We start from the raw sequence: 12,346 nt of genomic DNA on the forward strand, positions 1-12,346 counted from the left end.
TTGATCAAATCCTTCAACTTGGACCACTTAAGCTCAGCCGCACTTTTTACAACACTGCATTTGGGCAACGCCACAACTTGCAGCAGTTCCTCTTCCAGAGCCGAGCGCTAGTTTACACCCCGAAAATCCAGAGAGGACAGTCGTGGGGGAAAGGACTTCCAGCACCCACGGCATCCTGCGCACCGTCCGCGATGAACGGGGAGGTCATATTTTGCCCAAAGTGGCACCGCGCGTTTTGGTTTCTGCTTTTCGCGGTGCCCTGCTTCCTTCACGCCGGCGAGGCTGAGATAACTTGCCGCTCATGCCAGCCTGGAAGTAAGTGGCGCGGAAAGGAATTACTGCTGAAATTTCACACGAGTGAGTCCGCAACAGGGTTCAGGGGACAAGTTTTTGGGAACAGCGAGCGGAGATTCGGGGCTGCGAGTGCGGAAACTCCGCGGCTCAGTTGCGCAGTTGGGTCCGCTGAATGCGCTCGAGCTCGGGTGGAATACCCGGAGACGAGCCTCAAACGGAATACACGAGATCTGCGCGCAAAAGGCGAACTCGGCCAGAGCGAGTTTACGCAGATGAAAGTTTCCAACGTGTCGACGAGTGGCCAGAAGAAGAACGGCCGTGTCGAAGGTGTGAGGAGGCGCGCCAGGAGGAACAGCCACGGGGACAAACTCGGATCCCCCCGTTCGGCCCAGAATCAGGACCGGGGAGAGGCCACGGGCACGGTGGCTGGGCGCAGAGTGACGCGCTCTGAATTGCGCTGGAGCGGAGAGGAGCGGAGAGCCGCCGGTCCGAGGCAGGAGGAGCTAAAACTTAACAGTTCGACGTTCGCTTTGACCGGAGATTCGTCTCACAACCAGGCTATGGTGCACTGGTCCGGGCAGAACAGCAGCGTAAGTGATTCACTGTGTCAGCTTAAAGCATCACTGGTCATATGCACGAAATCACAGCAGAGACAAGTGTGCGCTTAGGCTGGCCGCCATCAGGTGGGCACACCGGCCTCAGGACAACCAACCGAGTCTCCGCTGCTTAAAGTGTGTGTGTGTGTGTGTGTGTGTGTGTGTGTGTGTGTGTGAGAGAGAGAGAGAGAGAGAGAGAGATCCCCACTTCTTAATTAAACTGTCAGGTCCACATATCAGACATATGTCATAATCTACACATTTCCACACATTTCATGGTTTAAATGAAGGATTTGAAATTTATAGAACACAAGTCAGGAGTCCTAGGCCATCATTTCCACAGGAGTCTTTTAACACATGGTATTTGAATTTCATATCAGGCCTAAATGTGCACATAGTTTTGGTCTGGTGGGCAAAGAATGACCCCTTGAAGAAGGTACAGAGACGGGTTGGGGTGGGAGTACAGGAGCTTTATCTCAGGAGCTTCTGCAGTCTGAGCAACTCAACTGATGTCGGGATAAAGCTGTTCGTTTTCAGTATCTGTGGCCAGAGGGCAGGATTTTTAGGTAGTGCTGCAGGTTGTGGGAGAGGTGAAGCAACTCGAGCCTCCCTCTTTTCTCTGCTGCTGACAGGTTTCCTGAGACACGCCAGTAAAAGAAACTGCAAAGTCGACAGTTGCATTTGCTCGTGGCCCTTTCTTTTAATGGCAGGACTGAGGAGATTAGGTTTGATGGTGTTGCAGGTCACGGCTGGAGTTCCTCATGAGGCAGGAGGAAGAAACTGCAAGTGCACCTGTAACAGGCTGTTTAATTATTGCTTCACTTCTCCAAGTTTAATATGAGGATGGAGCATATTTACAGAGCACATGACCAGCAGAGCCTCTGTGTCAAATCTCAAATAAGGTGTCAGATGTTTTGGGGTATCCAGAGTAAAAAGTGTGTTTGTGGTTAGACCCCATTCCAAGATCTAAATTAAATACATATTTTTTTTAAAGCGTCTCAGTCAGAATATTGTATTTTTGCCCGTCTCCTTGTTGCCTCACATGAGACAACAATGGCAAAAACAAAAATGACATATTTTCATAGCATAGGGCTAGGACACCTCGCAGGTTTTGAGGGTTAGCGGTGAGGCTGAGTTTAGCTGGACAGATTATTTATTTCGTGTGATAAAAAAACAAATGATTTCATAGAAAAAGTGGAATTCCTTAAATGCAGTTCTTTTAAGATTTGCACTAAAATGTTGGTATTGGCCTGTTTTTCTTGCATGAGCAAAATATTTACAGATAGTGGTATTAATACCTCAAAGTTTACATACTTTTTATGATTATTATGAACATTTCTTTGTTTTTTTAACTGTAACATCAATGTCAAGTGAAATCAGTTACCACAAAAAGAGAGAAACCTTCTCTAGACCAGAAAAAAAGATTATTGATCAAAATGATTTCAGATGTTGATGTCAGCTCAGAATTTCACAGCTGCAACCGTAACATTTTTAGGGTTGCATTTTTTTTAATTATTCATGAGAATGCATTATAATGTATCTTAAATCCAAAATATTCCTTTTCACACTAATGTGAGGGAAACCAAAACACTCACATAGTTGGATTTTTGATGTTTTTCTGGAATAATGACTGAAGACATATTTTAAAAAAGGTTATTATTTTTATGACATCCTAATGGAAAAATTGGCTTATAATTTCAAACTTTGGTAAGAGACACACTCTGGCTTTTCTTTTGTTGTGTCACCAGGATGAAGAGTGTGTCTTAATTGTGTGGGTGTTTCCACATCGTGGCCGTTGTCCAGGTGATGACGATGTCAAACGTGTCCTTTGCCTCGGTGCAGCTCTTACAGCAGGTTCACAGCCGTCGCATTCGTGGAATTTTAAGCCATTCACTTAACAGCAAATGGATGTAAATGGACTAGAACTAGTGTTGGGGTCCAGCTGACGATGCTGGACCCCAACACTCAGAGTCTCTGGAGTATAAATGTGAATGTGGTGTGAGTCTACTCGGACATTAGCTGGCAGTGGATGTGTCATTCCTTGCTGTGTCGTCCACATTTTATAGGAAGCTGCCTTTTATGCAGCATTTTTGCTCCCTCTGTAGAGACAACAAAGAGCGGGTGTAGGAGGAGGAAAAGAGCTCAACATTTTGTCTCGGCTTGAATCTACGCACGAATCAAAACCTATACAAAGCATGCTTTATCTTAGCCTAAATGCTTTTTTGATTATTGCTTGAAACTTTAATTAACATCAAGAGATGCGAAGAAAGACTTTGGGAAGCTTAATGAAAAAAATCACTAGAGCACATTTCAAATATATTCATCTGCTGTGAGCACTGATATCTCGACAAGGCTGCTTGTTCTTCTTCAGAGTCAAAACATAATTAGCCTCGACTGGAGGGCAATAAAACATAGAAAGTCTTTTCCCCCCCTCTCAATTCCAAATGTCCAAGTCCCGACTGCTCCACACTGCACAGCTCGGTGTTACACCCACACCACTTAGGCCTGTCTGTAACCAAACCAATTACAGTCAAACACGTATCACCGGCTCCCATGGCCTGCACTTTGCTTTGGACTGAAATCCCATCCTGTGCCTCGGGTGTTTCTGTGGGCTTGACAAACTAGTGTAGCTCATGACACAAAATGACCGTACAGTGGAGCCGAGGGAGGAAAAAATCTTGAGAATGTCAGAAACGGTTTGGATTTTTTCCTCCTATTTTTCGTTTCTGCTGCTCTGCTTCCACCAACTTGCGTTCACCCTCAAAAACCAAACAGTCATTACTATTTAGCAGCCCTGTTTGGTTTTGTGATGTGAATAGACTTGTGTGACTGTGAAACAATTTGCCCTTATTCTTTCAGCCGATGCTGATGACGAACTCGAGAACATCCTGCATTAAATATGTCGAGTTGTTGCTATAAGCAGGAACAGACGTGCTTGGTCTTTACAATCGGAGCCACTTTATAAATAAACAGATTAGTCAACGGCATGCCACGGAGCCAAAGTGAAAGGGATACAGATAAGGGCTCTGATGCTCTTAATATTTAACCTTTAAGGCATTTTTGCTCATCCCTCAGATGTCCCAGATTACTGAAAGCTTGTATGTCAGGCTGGATTGGAGGTTGTAATTATGACTCATGAAACATTGGCCACAGGAGTCACGTTAGCCTCAAACAACAAAAGAAAACACGCTTGCAATGAATAAAAATACACCCGGCATCAAAATGAAAATAATAAAAAGGCAGGCTGGACACGTGTAATCTATGTTATGCCCATGATTTGTACTTTTTTCACGATTTACACTTATTTCCAGCTTCAATAAAAATCCAGGACTCAATTTTTTTGGTCACATGCCCAAAGTTTAACCTCTAAAACTTCTCCCTCTCCCAGAGAATGGCCCCAGTGTTTATCAAGGGCACGATTTGTCATTCTGTTGGATTTTTCTCTTTTTTTGCTTGTCAATCCTTTTCCTTTGTGTCTGTCTCTTTTACTTCTTTGCACTCGCCAGAAAGATATTTGACAGCACAGAGAGCTGCTGCGAACTTGCTGTGTTGAGCTGTGTAGGTGGACAGCACTGCGCAGTAGTAATGGCATGGCAAGATCTAAAGACTGTCACTGAGAATCCGTCAATACTCATATGTGTCATTCACAAGTAGTGCTATCAAACAGTGAATTAAAAATGTTTCTCATTCATTTCCAGTAAAACAAAAAATGTAACTGCCAAACTGTCAGTGTTGATTCAGCATTAAATCTGAGCTAAGGGCTAACAGGAGACGACAGGACAAACATTTTTTTCTCACTGCTCTGTCACCATTCAGTCATTTCAACACAACAAATTTGGCTGTTGGATTAGCTTTAAGTTTGTATAATGAGCAAGAACAAAAAATCCTTTCAAGATCTTTCATTTTGGTTTCAGAAATAATGTTCTAGTAAAGGATTTACCCTTCTATGCTCTGTGCACATTGTAACCAAAAACCCTTCTGAAACAGTACACCGTAACTTATGTTGTAACCTTTAACCACATGTCACCATCAGTTATAAACGCAGACATGTGTAGGCTACATCACAGGCTTGAAGTGTAATCAAGTCAGAAGTATAATTACTTTGCACAGTGAAAAAGGTTGAACGTAACAGCGCTACGACCAAAGAAACCCTCTGAAAAAATCCTGAATATATCAGAAATTTAGGATTACCATCTTACAGTTTAATGGCTGCTATGATCTATGTCTCCAGACCGACCAATAAGAATGCAGGATCAAATTAAACTGGCACTGGTGAGAAGTTTAAAAATGCAGAACAAAATATCTGTGATTCCAGGACTGAAGAAAATCTAGTTTTGTAACTCCAAACTGTGACCTGAGCTCCTCCAATTTGGGTCTTTTCTTTCTAACTTTAAAAACACCCCCGTTTCATTCCAACTTGATTACTTTTTGACTCTTCATTGTCTTGCGGTCTGCTACAGGATTGATTTTTAATGTTGTAGTGTTTGCTTTTAGTTCACTAAATGGATTAGTGAAGACTTGCGTCTTGAGCTTTGATGTATTCTCTTCCTCTTGGGAACCGTGAGCAGATGCATTTGGTTGTTTTAAGGTCTACGTAGAGCTCAGAGTTGATTCAGCCAAAACTTTTGAACAGTTTATCCCTCCCTATGTGATTTTACAGACTTAGCATATTGTGTACTTAAAATGCAATCTGTATGCCTCTGCATTTTTATGTATGTATTCTTTATGGTGTTGAATGACAAGTATAAAGGTTATTATTGTGGTTATTAAGGTTACGGTTCAGCAGTAGTGTAGTGGTAAAACCTGCCACATTTAATGATACCAGGCTTCCAGTCTGCAGGGTGTATCATCACTGACAGGTCCTACCCATGAAAAGAAACAGCCAACCTTGATTGATGGAAGTTATCCCCTTAAAAGAAAAGAACTGAGAACTGGTTGTTGTAGAGAGCAATTCCCAATAGTCCGATTTTTTGGAATTATTAGTCTGTCTGCCCTTTGAGCTGCTTATTGGTCGTTGTACTGGCGCAACAATCAGCTGATTTCAGTTCATATGTTGGAGGAGGAAAATATAAGTGCAGTCTACATCGTGGATATGGACATAACTTTTTTTTTGATTGCACAAAAACACGAGAGGGCGATGGTAAAGTAAAAACTGCAACCAGGACAGAAACATCTGCGTTAAGTTGCTAACATAATTTCGCTCTTTTTAAGCACCTGCGCAGACAGTACGCTAATGCTAAGCTAGCCGACAGCATGCTAATGCTAGGCTAGCCAAGAACCTTGAGTGAAAGCTGAGTGAACGCTGACCCCAGCTCAGCACCCAGACCCTGAACTTTAACAGGTAACAAACTGATGAGCTGTCAGGCTGCAGCCTCTGTTTCTGTAAAAACTCTCTTTGCGCTGGTTTTCATCGTCTTTGTGTTCTACTAAGAAAAAGATCATATGTATGTTCTTACCAGGATAGAGATTTGTGTTTGTGTGTGGAGCCGTAGCCTGTAGGTTTATATTGTTAAATGGTAATTATATAATTACCATAGTGTGTTTCAGGTAATTTTACCGTGTAACATGAAAGTAATGTAACAAGTATTATAATGAATTACTTTCTCCTTGGAGTAATTAAGTATCAGTGTAATATGTGCAATAATTCATTTTTAGAGTAACAACCACGACACTGATCACAACAAAGTGGGCAAATACCTCCGACATGCACAAACACATCTAACCACACAGCATACATTTAATTTGCATTAATGTAACGTCTTTGACAGGATGCTTAAAGATGATGGAGTCTCTCAAAGGGAAGCTGATGAGAACCCAGTGAGAATCGATAAGGAATCAAATGATAGGTGATAATATAATGCTGATTATGGAACTGAAATCGCTACCTTCTTATCAATTCCCATCCCTCGTTGTGTCCTTTCGTAGCCCTGCACCACTTCCAGCTCTACTCAATTTTTCACCCTTTTTCCTTAATATTTTTGAGTGTTTCATTATTTGTACTTTTACTTTATTTATTTTGTGCAATATTTGTAGATTAGATCACAGAGTTAAAAAGAGTGATTTAAATCACAGGAGTGGCCTTTATAATAAAGGCTCATTTGAGGCACCATAAGGGCCAGTGAAATGGTTAAGTACTGCAATGTTTCTACATCACTGTTCAAACTGCCAACTGTTTTCAGCTGACATCTACAAGTAATACAGATAGAGAGCGGCAGATCTAACTGATGAAATACTGACTGTGTTCTTGGTACTGGCAGGAGCAGCATTGAAATTCTATGAAAAAAGGTTACAGGTAAAGAGCAGAGTCACTTTGGGACTGGTGGCATATTGCTCAGATGGATGTAAGACATGCACCGCCACAGCATTATTTACATTATGAAATGTCAGGCATTAAGTACCTTGGTCTGTCACTCAGAGAGAGTCGGGCTGACATATTGCCTGTCAGTCTCAGACGTTTGCTTTTGAGCTTGCAGAGACATAGGACAAGCCCTGTGGGAACGTACCTAATAAAAGCAAACAGAAGCAGGTAAATTATGAAATGAAACCCCGTAGAGACGACGCAGCGTGCCGTTTTTTTCTCTCATACAAACACAAAAGTAACGCATCACAAGATTTTGTCACCAATTAATGAGGAGTTGATCACGTGACACTCTTTGAAGAGTTGTGAGAAGCTCACTCACATATGCTGTCTCAGCTGACAGTCTCACACCATCTCCGGAGGTGTTGAGAGAATCTATTTGTGCATGCGTTCCCATAGCCATAGCAACACCCAGGTTACCGCAGACCCCAGATCTGTTTTACCAAAGTCACGTCTCTGCCGGTTCTCTCGACACCACCGAGCCTTTACCATTTGCTCATTTTCAGACATCTGAGGACTGTCGACACCACGTGGAGTTGTGAGACGAGCAGTAGATGGAAAACATTCACAACCGGCTCATCAGACATGTCATTTAGAACAGATATGCCACATTAAAAGAAACTGTGAAGAAGGGAAAACTGGTGTGGTTAGAGGGCAATACAGCTCATCTGCTTTTTACAATTCTGTTTTGTTGGCTTGCAACATATTAAGTCCTAAGTATAAAAGCCTGTTCTTGAAAGTGCACTAAAGGTTTTTAAATTAAATGATTTATCAGTCATAAAAGTTTGGAATGCATTTGCTCGCAGCGCAGCCTCAGGGACAGTAATGGCTGTCTCGTTAATTGGTCCCCAACTTTGATCCTGAATGAAATATCACAGCTTGTATGACATGAACTTTTAAACCCAAATTCATGGTCCCCTGATAATGAATTTCAATGACTTTGGTGATATAATGGCTGTAATCTAAGTTTTACCTTTTAGCAAAATATCTTAACGTACTGGACAAACTGTCTTGATGCATGCTGAATCATCCAGGTAGATAGATCCCAAAAGGTTGATTCTGTTCATGTGGATGTACCGTTCCATGATCAAGAAACTGACCTCCCAGCCCATTGTTCCTTCAGTGGTTCTGGTTTCAGTCATTATGCAGATGCATTGTTTATAAGATTGGAGAAACCTGCAGTCAGCTGAGACTGAAGAAGTCACCTGGATGAGTGACGAAACGTTTCTTTCACTGAAAACGCTTCATCCACATGAACAGAATCAACCTTTGGGATTGGACAAACTGCTACAACATTTTGTATCCAGAGAATAATACCGACTGACTGGCCAGACTCTATATTTTTTCTCTAATTGTACCAGTCGGAAAGGTCTCAAAATCAAATTCAAAGAAAATCTGCTTTCATAAGAAAAAAATAGCACAAAATACACCATCACATCAGTCATTATAACCGCTCTAAACTGCACACAATGACCTATTTTGGAGTAAAGTTTGGCAACATGTTAACACTTTTAATATTCCTCAATCTCAATCGCGTCAAGTTTGGTCAAGATTGCATTTTAGCCACACAAGCATAGCTTCAGAAACTAGAAACTTTCAAAATAAAGCTCGTAAAGCATTAAAGCCAACTGAGTGCAGGAGAACTGATTAGAAAGGAAACTGCTCATTCCTGAAAGTTTTCTTGTTTAACAGCAGCAAGTGTTTGCAGTGTTGTAGTCTTCAGGCCTACAGCATTTAGATAGATGGTACTGATCCCCCCTTCCCACACACACACGCACACACACACACACACACACACGAATACAAATTGTAGTAGCTATTACCTGCTTACACATACCTACTAACTGTGCAGCAACAGACTAAACAATACAAATATGGTAAAAAAGTCCATTTCAGTGACTTGAATCAAATCAAACCGTATCAAACAGCTTCCTGCAGCATCGCTCTGTGCTCTTGACTTTAAGCCTCGACAAATTGATAAATTCAGAAAAAGATCACAGCTGTTATGAAGGGGAAATTAGCCACAGAGCCATTTTTGCAGAAAACTGTAAACATGTTTGTTTCTGTGCCAAAGTTGACCTGGGACACTATGGTGACTGTTTCTGTTTTTGGAGCAGAGTTGAGTGGACGTGTAGGTGAGGGGAACAGAGGCGATGAGGGGCTGTTGGGTAGGTATGGTGTAGGGCGTAGAAGAATGGAGGATGGTAGTGGGTTTTGCAAAAAGTATGGTGAAGACATTTTTTTAAGAAGAAGGGGAAACATTGGGTGACATGTAAGAGTGGAGAAACTCTTCTGCATGAGATTACATCTCATGCAGAAGGTGCAAGCTGAAACAGATAGGAGACTGTACAGTGGTGTCGGAATGTAGCTTGGCAGCATTGGATGTTAATCTGCAGAATGACTTTGGAAACCAAGAAGAGGAAGCAAGTGAAGGCAGAGACAAGAATTAAGTGGTGGAAGCTGAAGAAGGAAGAAGGCTCTGGGTGGAGCGAGAGATGCCAGATAGCTGTGACAGTACAGCTGGAGTAGTGAGGAAAACTGAGAAGAAGGTGTTTGGTGTATCGTCCTGACAGAGGAAGGAGGAAAAGGAGACTTAGTGGTGAAATGAGGAAGTACAGAAAAGCATTCAAGGTAAGGGATTAGCAAAGAAGAAGCGGGACAGTCGAGCAAGAAAGTAGACCAAAGTAGACTGCTGTGATGACCCCCAAAGGGAGGAAGATGAAGGAGATAAATACCCTTCATATAACAACAGCTGAATACACACTGATGTTTCTGAACCAGCTGTAAAAATTCAGAGCCACATTCAATACAACAGAAATAAAGTACAACAGTCACTTTAGACTTATTGTCACATTTCTTTCAAGGTAAATGTTTTTTTTTTTTTAAATGTGACAGAGTGCAGGTCACCCAGAACCCCCCCCCCCCCCTTTTCATCACCAAGTGAAAAATCACAAGTATCAATCCTAAAACATAATAAGAGCTACAACTGTTACTTAAAAGAATCCTGAAGAAGGGAAGTAAGAAACTTGAAAATAACCTTTACGTTTGCGCTTTCGTTAATTAAACTGAATGTTTTTAAAGCTTATTTCCAGCATTTCTCACTGTCATGTCTCTAGTTTTCATTCTTCACTTGACCCTTACTAACATGTTTTCAGGTGTACACGCTGAATCTTCAGATGCCTTAAAAAACTTCAATCAATTTCTTATGTAACAGTGTTAAAAATGCATTTTTATAGATGTTTCCTTGGCTTGTTCCTGACAGTGAAGTCGAGGCAGTGGCTGAACTGTTTCACAGGTATAACAGCGCGTCTTCCAAATAGGCAAAGTTTAAGGTTCGCTAAGCAATTAACCTACAAATGCCTTCATTTGTGTTTGTTGACGAGATAAATGTATAAAACTTGTTGATATAGATTTTTTTTTTTTATCAAGAAATATAAAAGTACAGTTTCTGAGCTGTTGTTTGAGAACTTGTATTCTGTACACTAATGTGTGTTTTTGAAGCAAATAAAGTCACGGATGTTTTAACAAAATCCAGATGTATATTAGTAGAACCTGATACAGGATTTTAAAACCAATGCTGATCTTTGATGATTTAAAAATCAGACATTCCGATATATCATTTGCATTTAGTGTTCTTTCAGACACTAAATACGCACAGATTTCCCTAAATTTTGTCAGGTATATTTATTTACTTGTTTAGCCTTTGCCTGAGTCTGCTCAGATCAGCTAGTTGTTGCTGCTAACAGGGAGTTAGTGAGTGCCCTCTGGTGGTAAACGATGCAACAGCAACACGCATAGCAGAATTTAACGGTGTTCCTCCGATGCCTCTTTTTTGGTTTACTAGTCGCTGTAAATGCTGATACCCATAGATCGGAAATTAATTAATATTGGTAGCATCGCTGTTCAAATCAAATCAAATTCGAATTTTATTTGTCACACATACAACCATACACAGTACGACGTGGTGAAATGCTTATTGCTGTGCAATGCCCGATCATTAAATGACAGTAAGAATTGACAGATTTACAGATTACTATAATGTGCAAATACACAGAGTGTGTGCAGTGGTGCAGTGTGTGTGAGAGAGTCCAGTCCTACAGTCCTACACCTGGTTCAAAGACCGGATAGCCTGAGAGAAGAAGCTCCTCCTCATTCTCTCTGTTTCGGCCTTAAGGGACCGGAAGCGCTTCCCAGACCTCAACAGCAAGAAGAATAAAATAAATTATATAAAATATTTGGGTAAAAATTGAAAAAGTCCAATAAATATATGCCTCAAATTACTAGTTATACATTATACATGACAGGTTTACATCATCCTACACACTTGAGTCATGAGAGTGTCCATGAGCGACTTACCCTTTCATATGACATCTTTTTAAGTTGATTCGGTCACATTTGATATTTGTACACAGCCAGTTCTCTGTTTCATGTGCTTTTATTTTCCTTAATCTGTATCCATGTCTGTTTCTTTCTGTTTATTTTACTCACATGCACCCGGTGTCTTGGCCAGACTCTTCCTGCGTAATGCTGCAATTACAGTGTGAGCTTCCAAATGAGGTTGTGAACATCCAAATTTAATGCGAGTGTAGTCTAATCTGTGTGCTTTCAGACCTGTTACTTAGCACATCCTGCTGAGAGGAAGCATGAAAGACACATCGAAACAACAAACATAACCGAAGCTGCTGTGTGGGCTAAGCGATCCTTCGGGTATGTGCCTGGGAGTGATCAGGAAGGGGGGACGTTGTCACGCTCCGCTGAACAGCGTTTACTTGCCATCAAGCTGCACATGCTCATAAACAAACTAGGTTCCTAGTCTCTCTGTCTTTCTACGAGCAAAATCCCAAGTGGGCCCCACACAAATAAGTCCTTATTTCTTTCAGTCTGAAGTTATATGGTGTAAACTCAGTCTCTTGAGTACTCTGTCTTCCTGCAGGCAAGCTCCCTCTTCACAAAATATATACATTTTGCAGATAATGCGGGATATTGGGACACTGTCAGCCAAGCTTGCGAGCCCCTTAAGAACAGACACTTTATTTAATAAGTACTCTCAGGAGATCCTGAGAGTATTACTCCTACAATCCTTTAGTTTTGAATTGTG

At 41.4% G+C, this 12,346-nt stretch overlaps 1 protein-coding gene across 10 annotated transcripts in view; it reads left to right on the top strand.

The window, feature by feature from the left end:
• The window catches only part of sorcs1 (sortilin-related VPS10 domain containing receptor 1), a 172,485-nt gene continuing 160,139 nt past the window's right edge, over positions 1 to 12,346 (top strand). For 6 of the 10 annotated variants that reach the window (XR_002062292.2, XR_003220515.1, XR_002062293.2 and 3 more), the window contains exon 1: positions 2 to 884. Coding sequence is in view for 6 of the 10 variants with exons in the window: in XM_019359482.2 (XP_019215027.1) it covers positions 192 to 884 (693 nt within the window). In the remaining 4 variants the exon portion in view is untranslated. Of the gene's footprint in view, positions 885 to 12,346 lie in introns of all 10 variants that reach the window. The other 4 variants (XM_013277139.3, XM_019359484.2, XM_019359485.2 and 1 more) reach the window with 2 other exon arrangements.

Source organism: Oreochromis niloticus, linkage group LG6 (genome assembly GCF_001858045.2).
Source record: "Oreochromis niloticus isolate F11D_XX linkage group LG6, O_niloticus_UMD_NMBU, whole genome shotgun sequence".
Lineage (NCBI taxonomy): Eukaryota > Metazoa > Chordata > Actinopteri > Cichliformes > Cichlidae > Oreochromis > Oreochromis niloticus.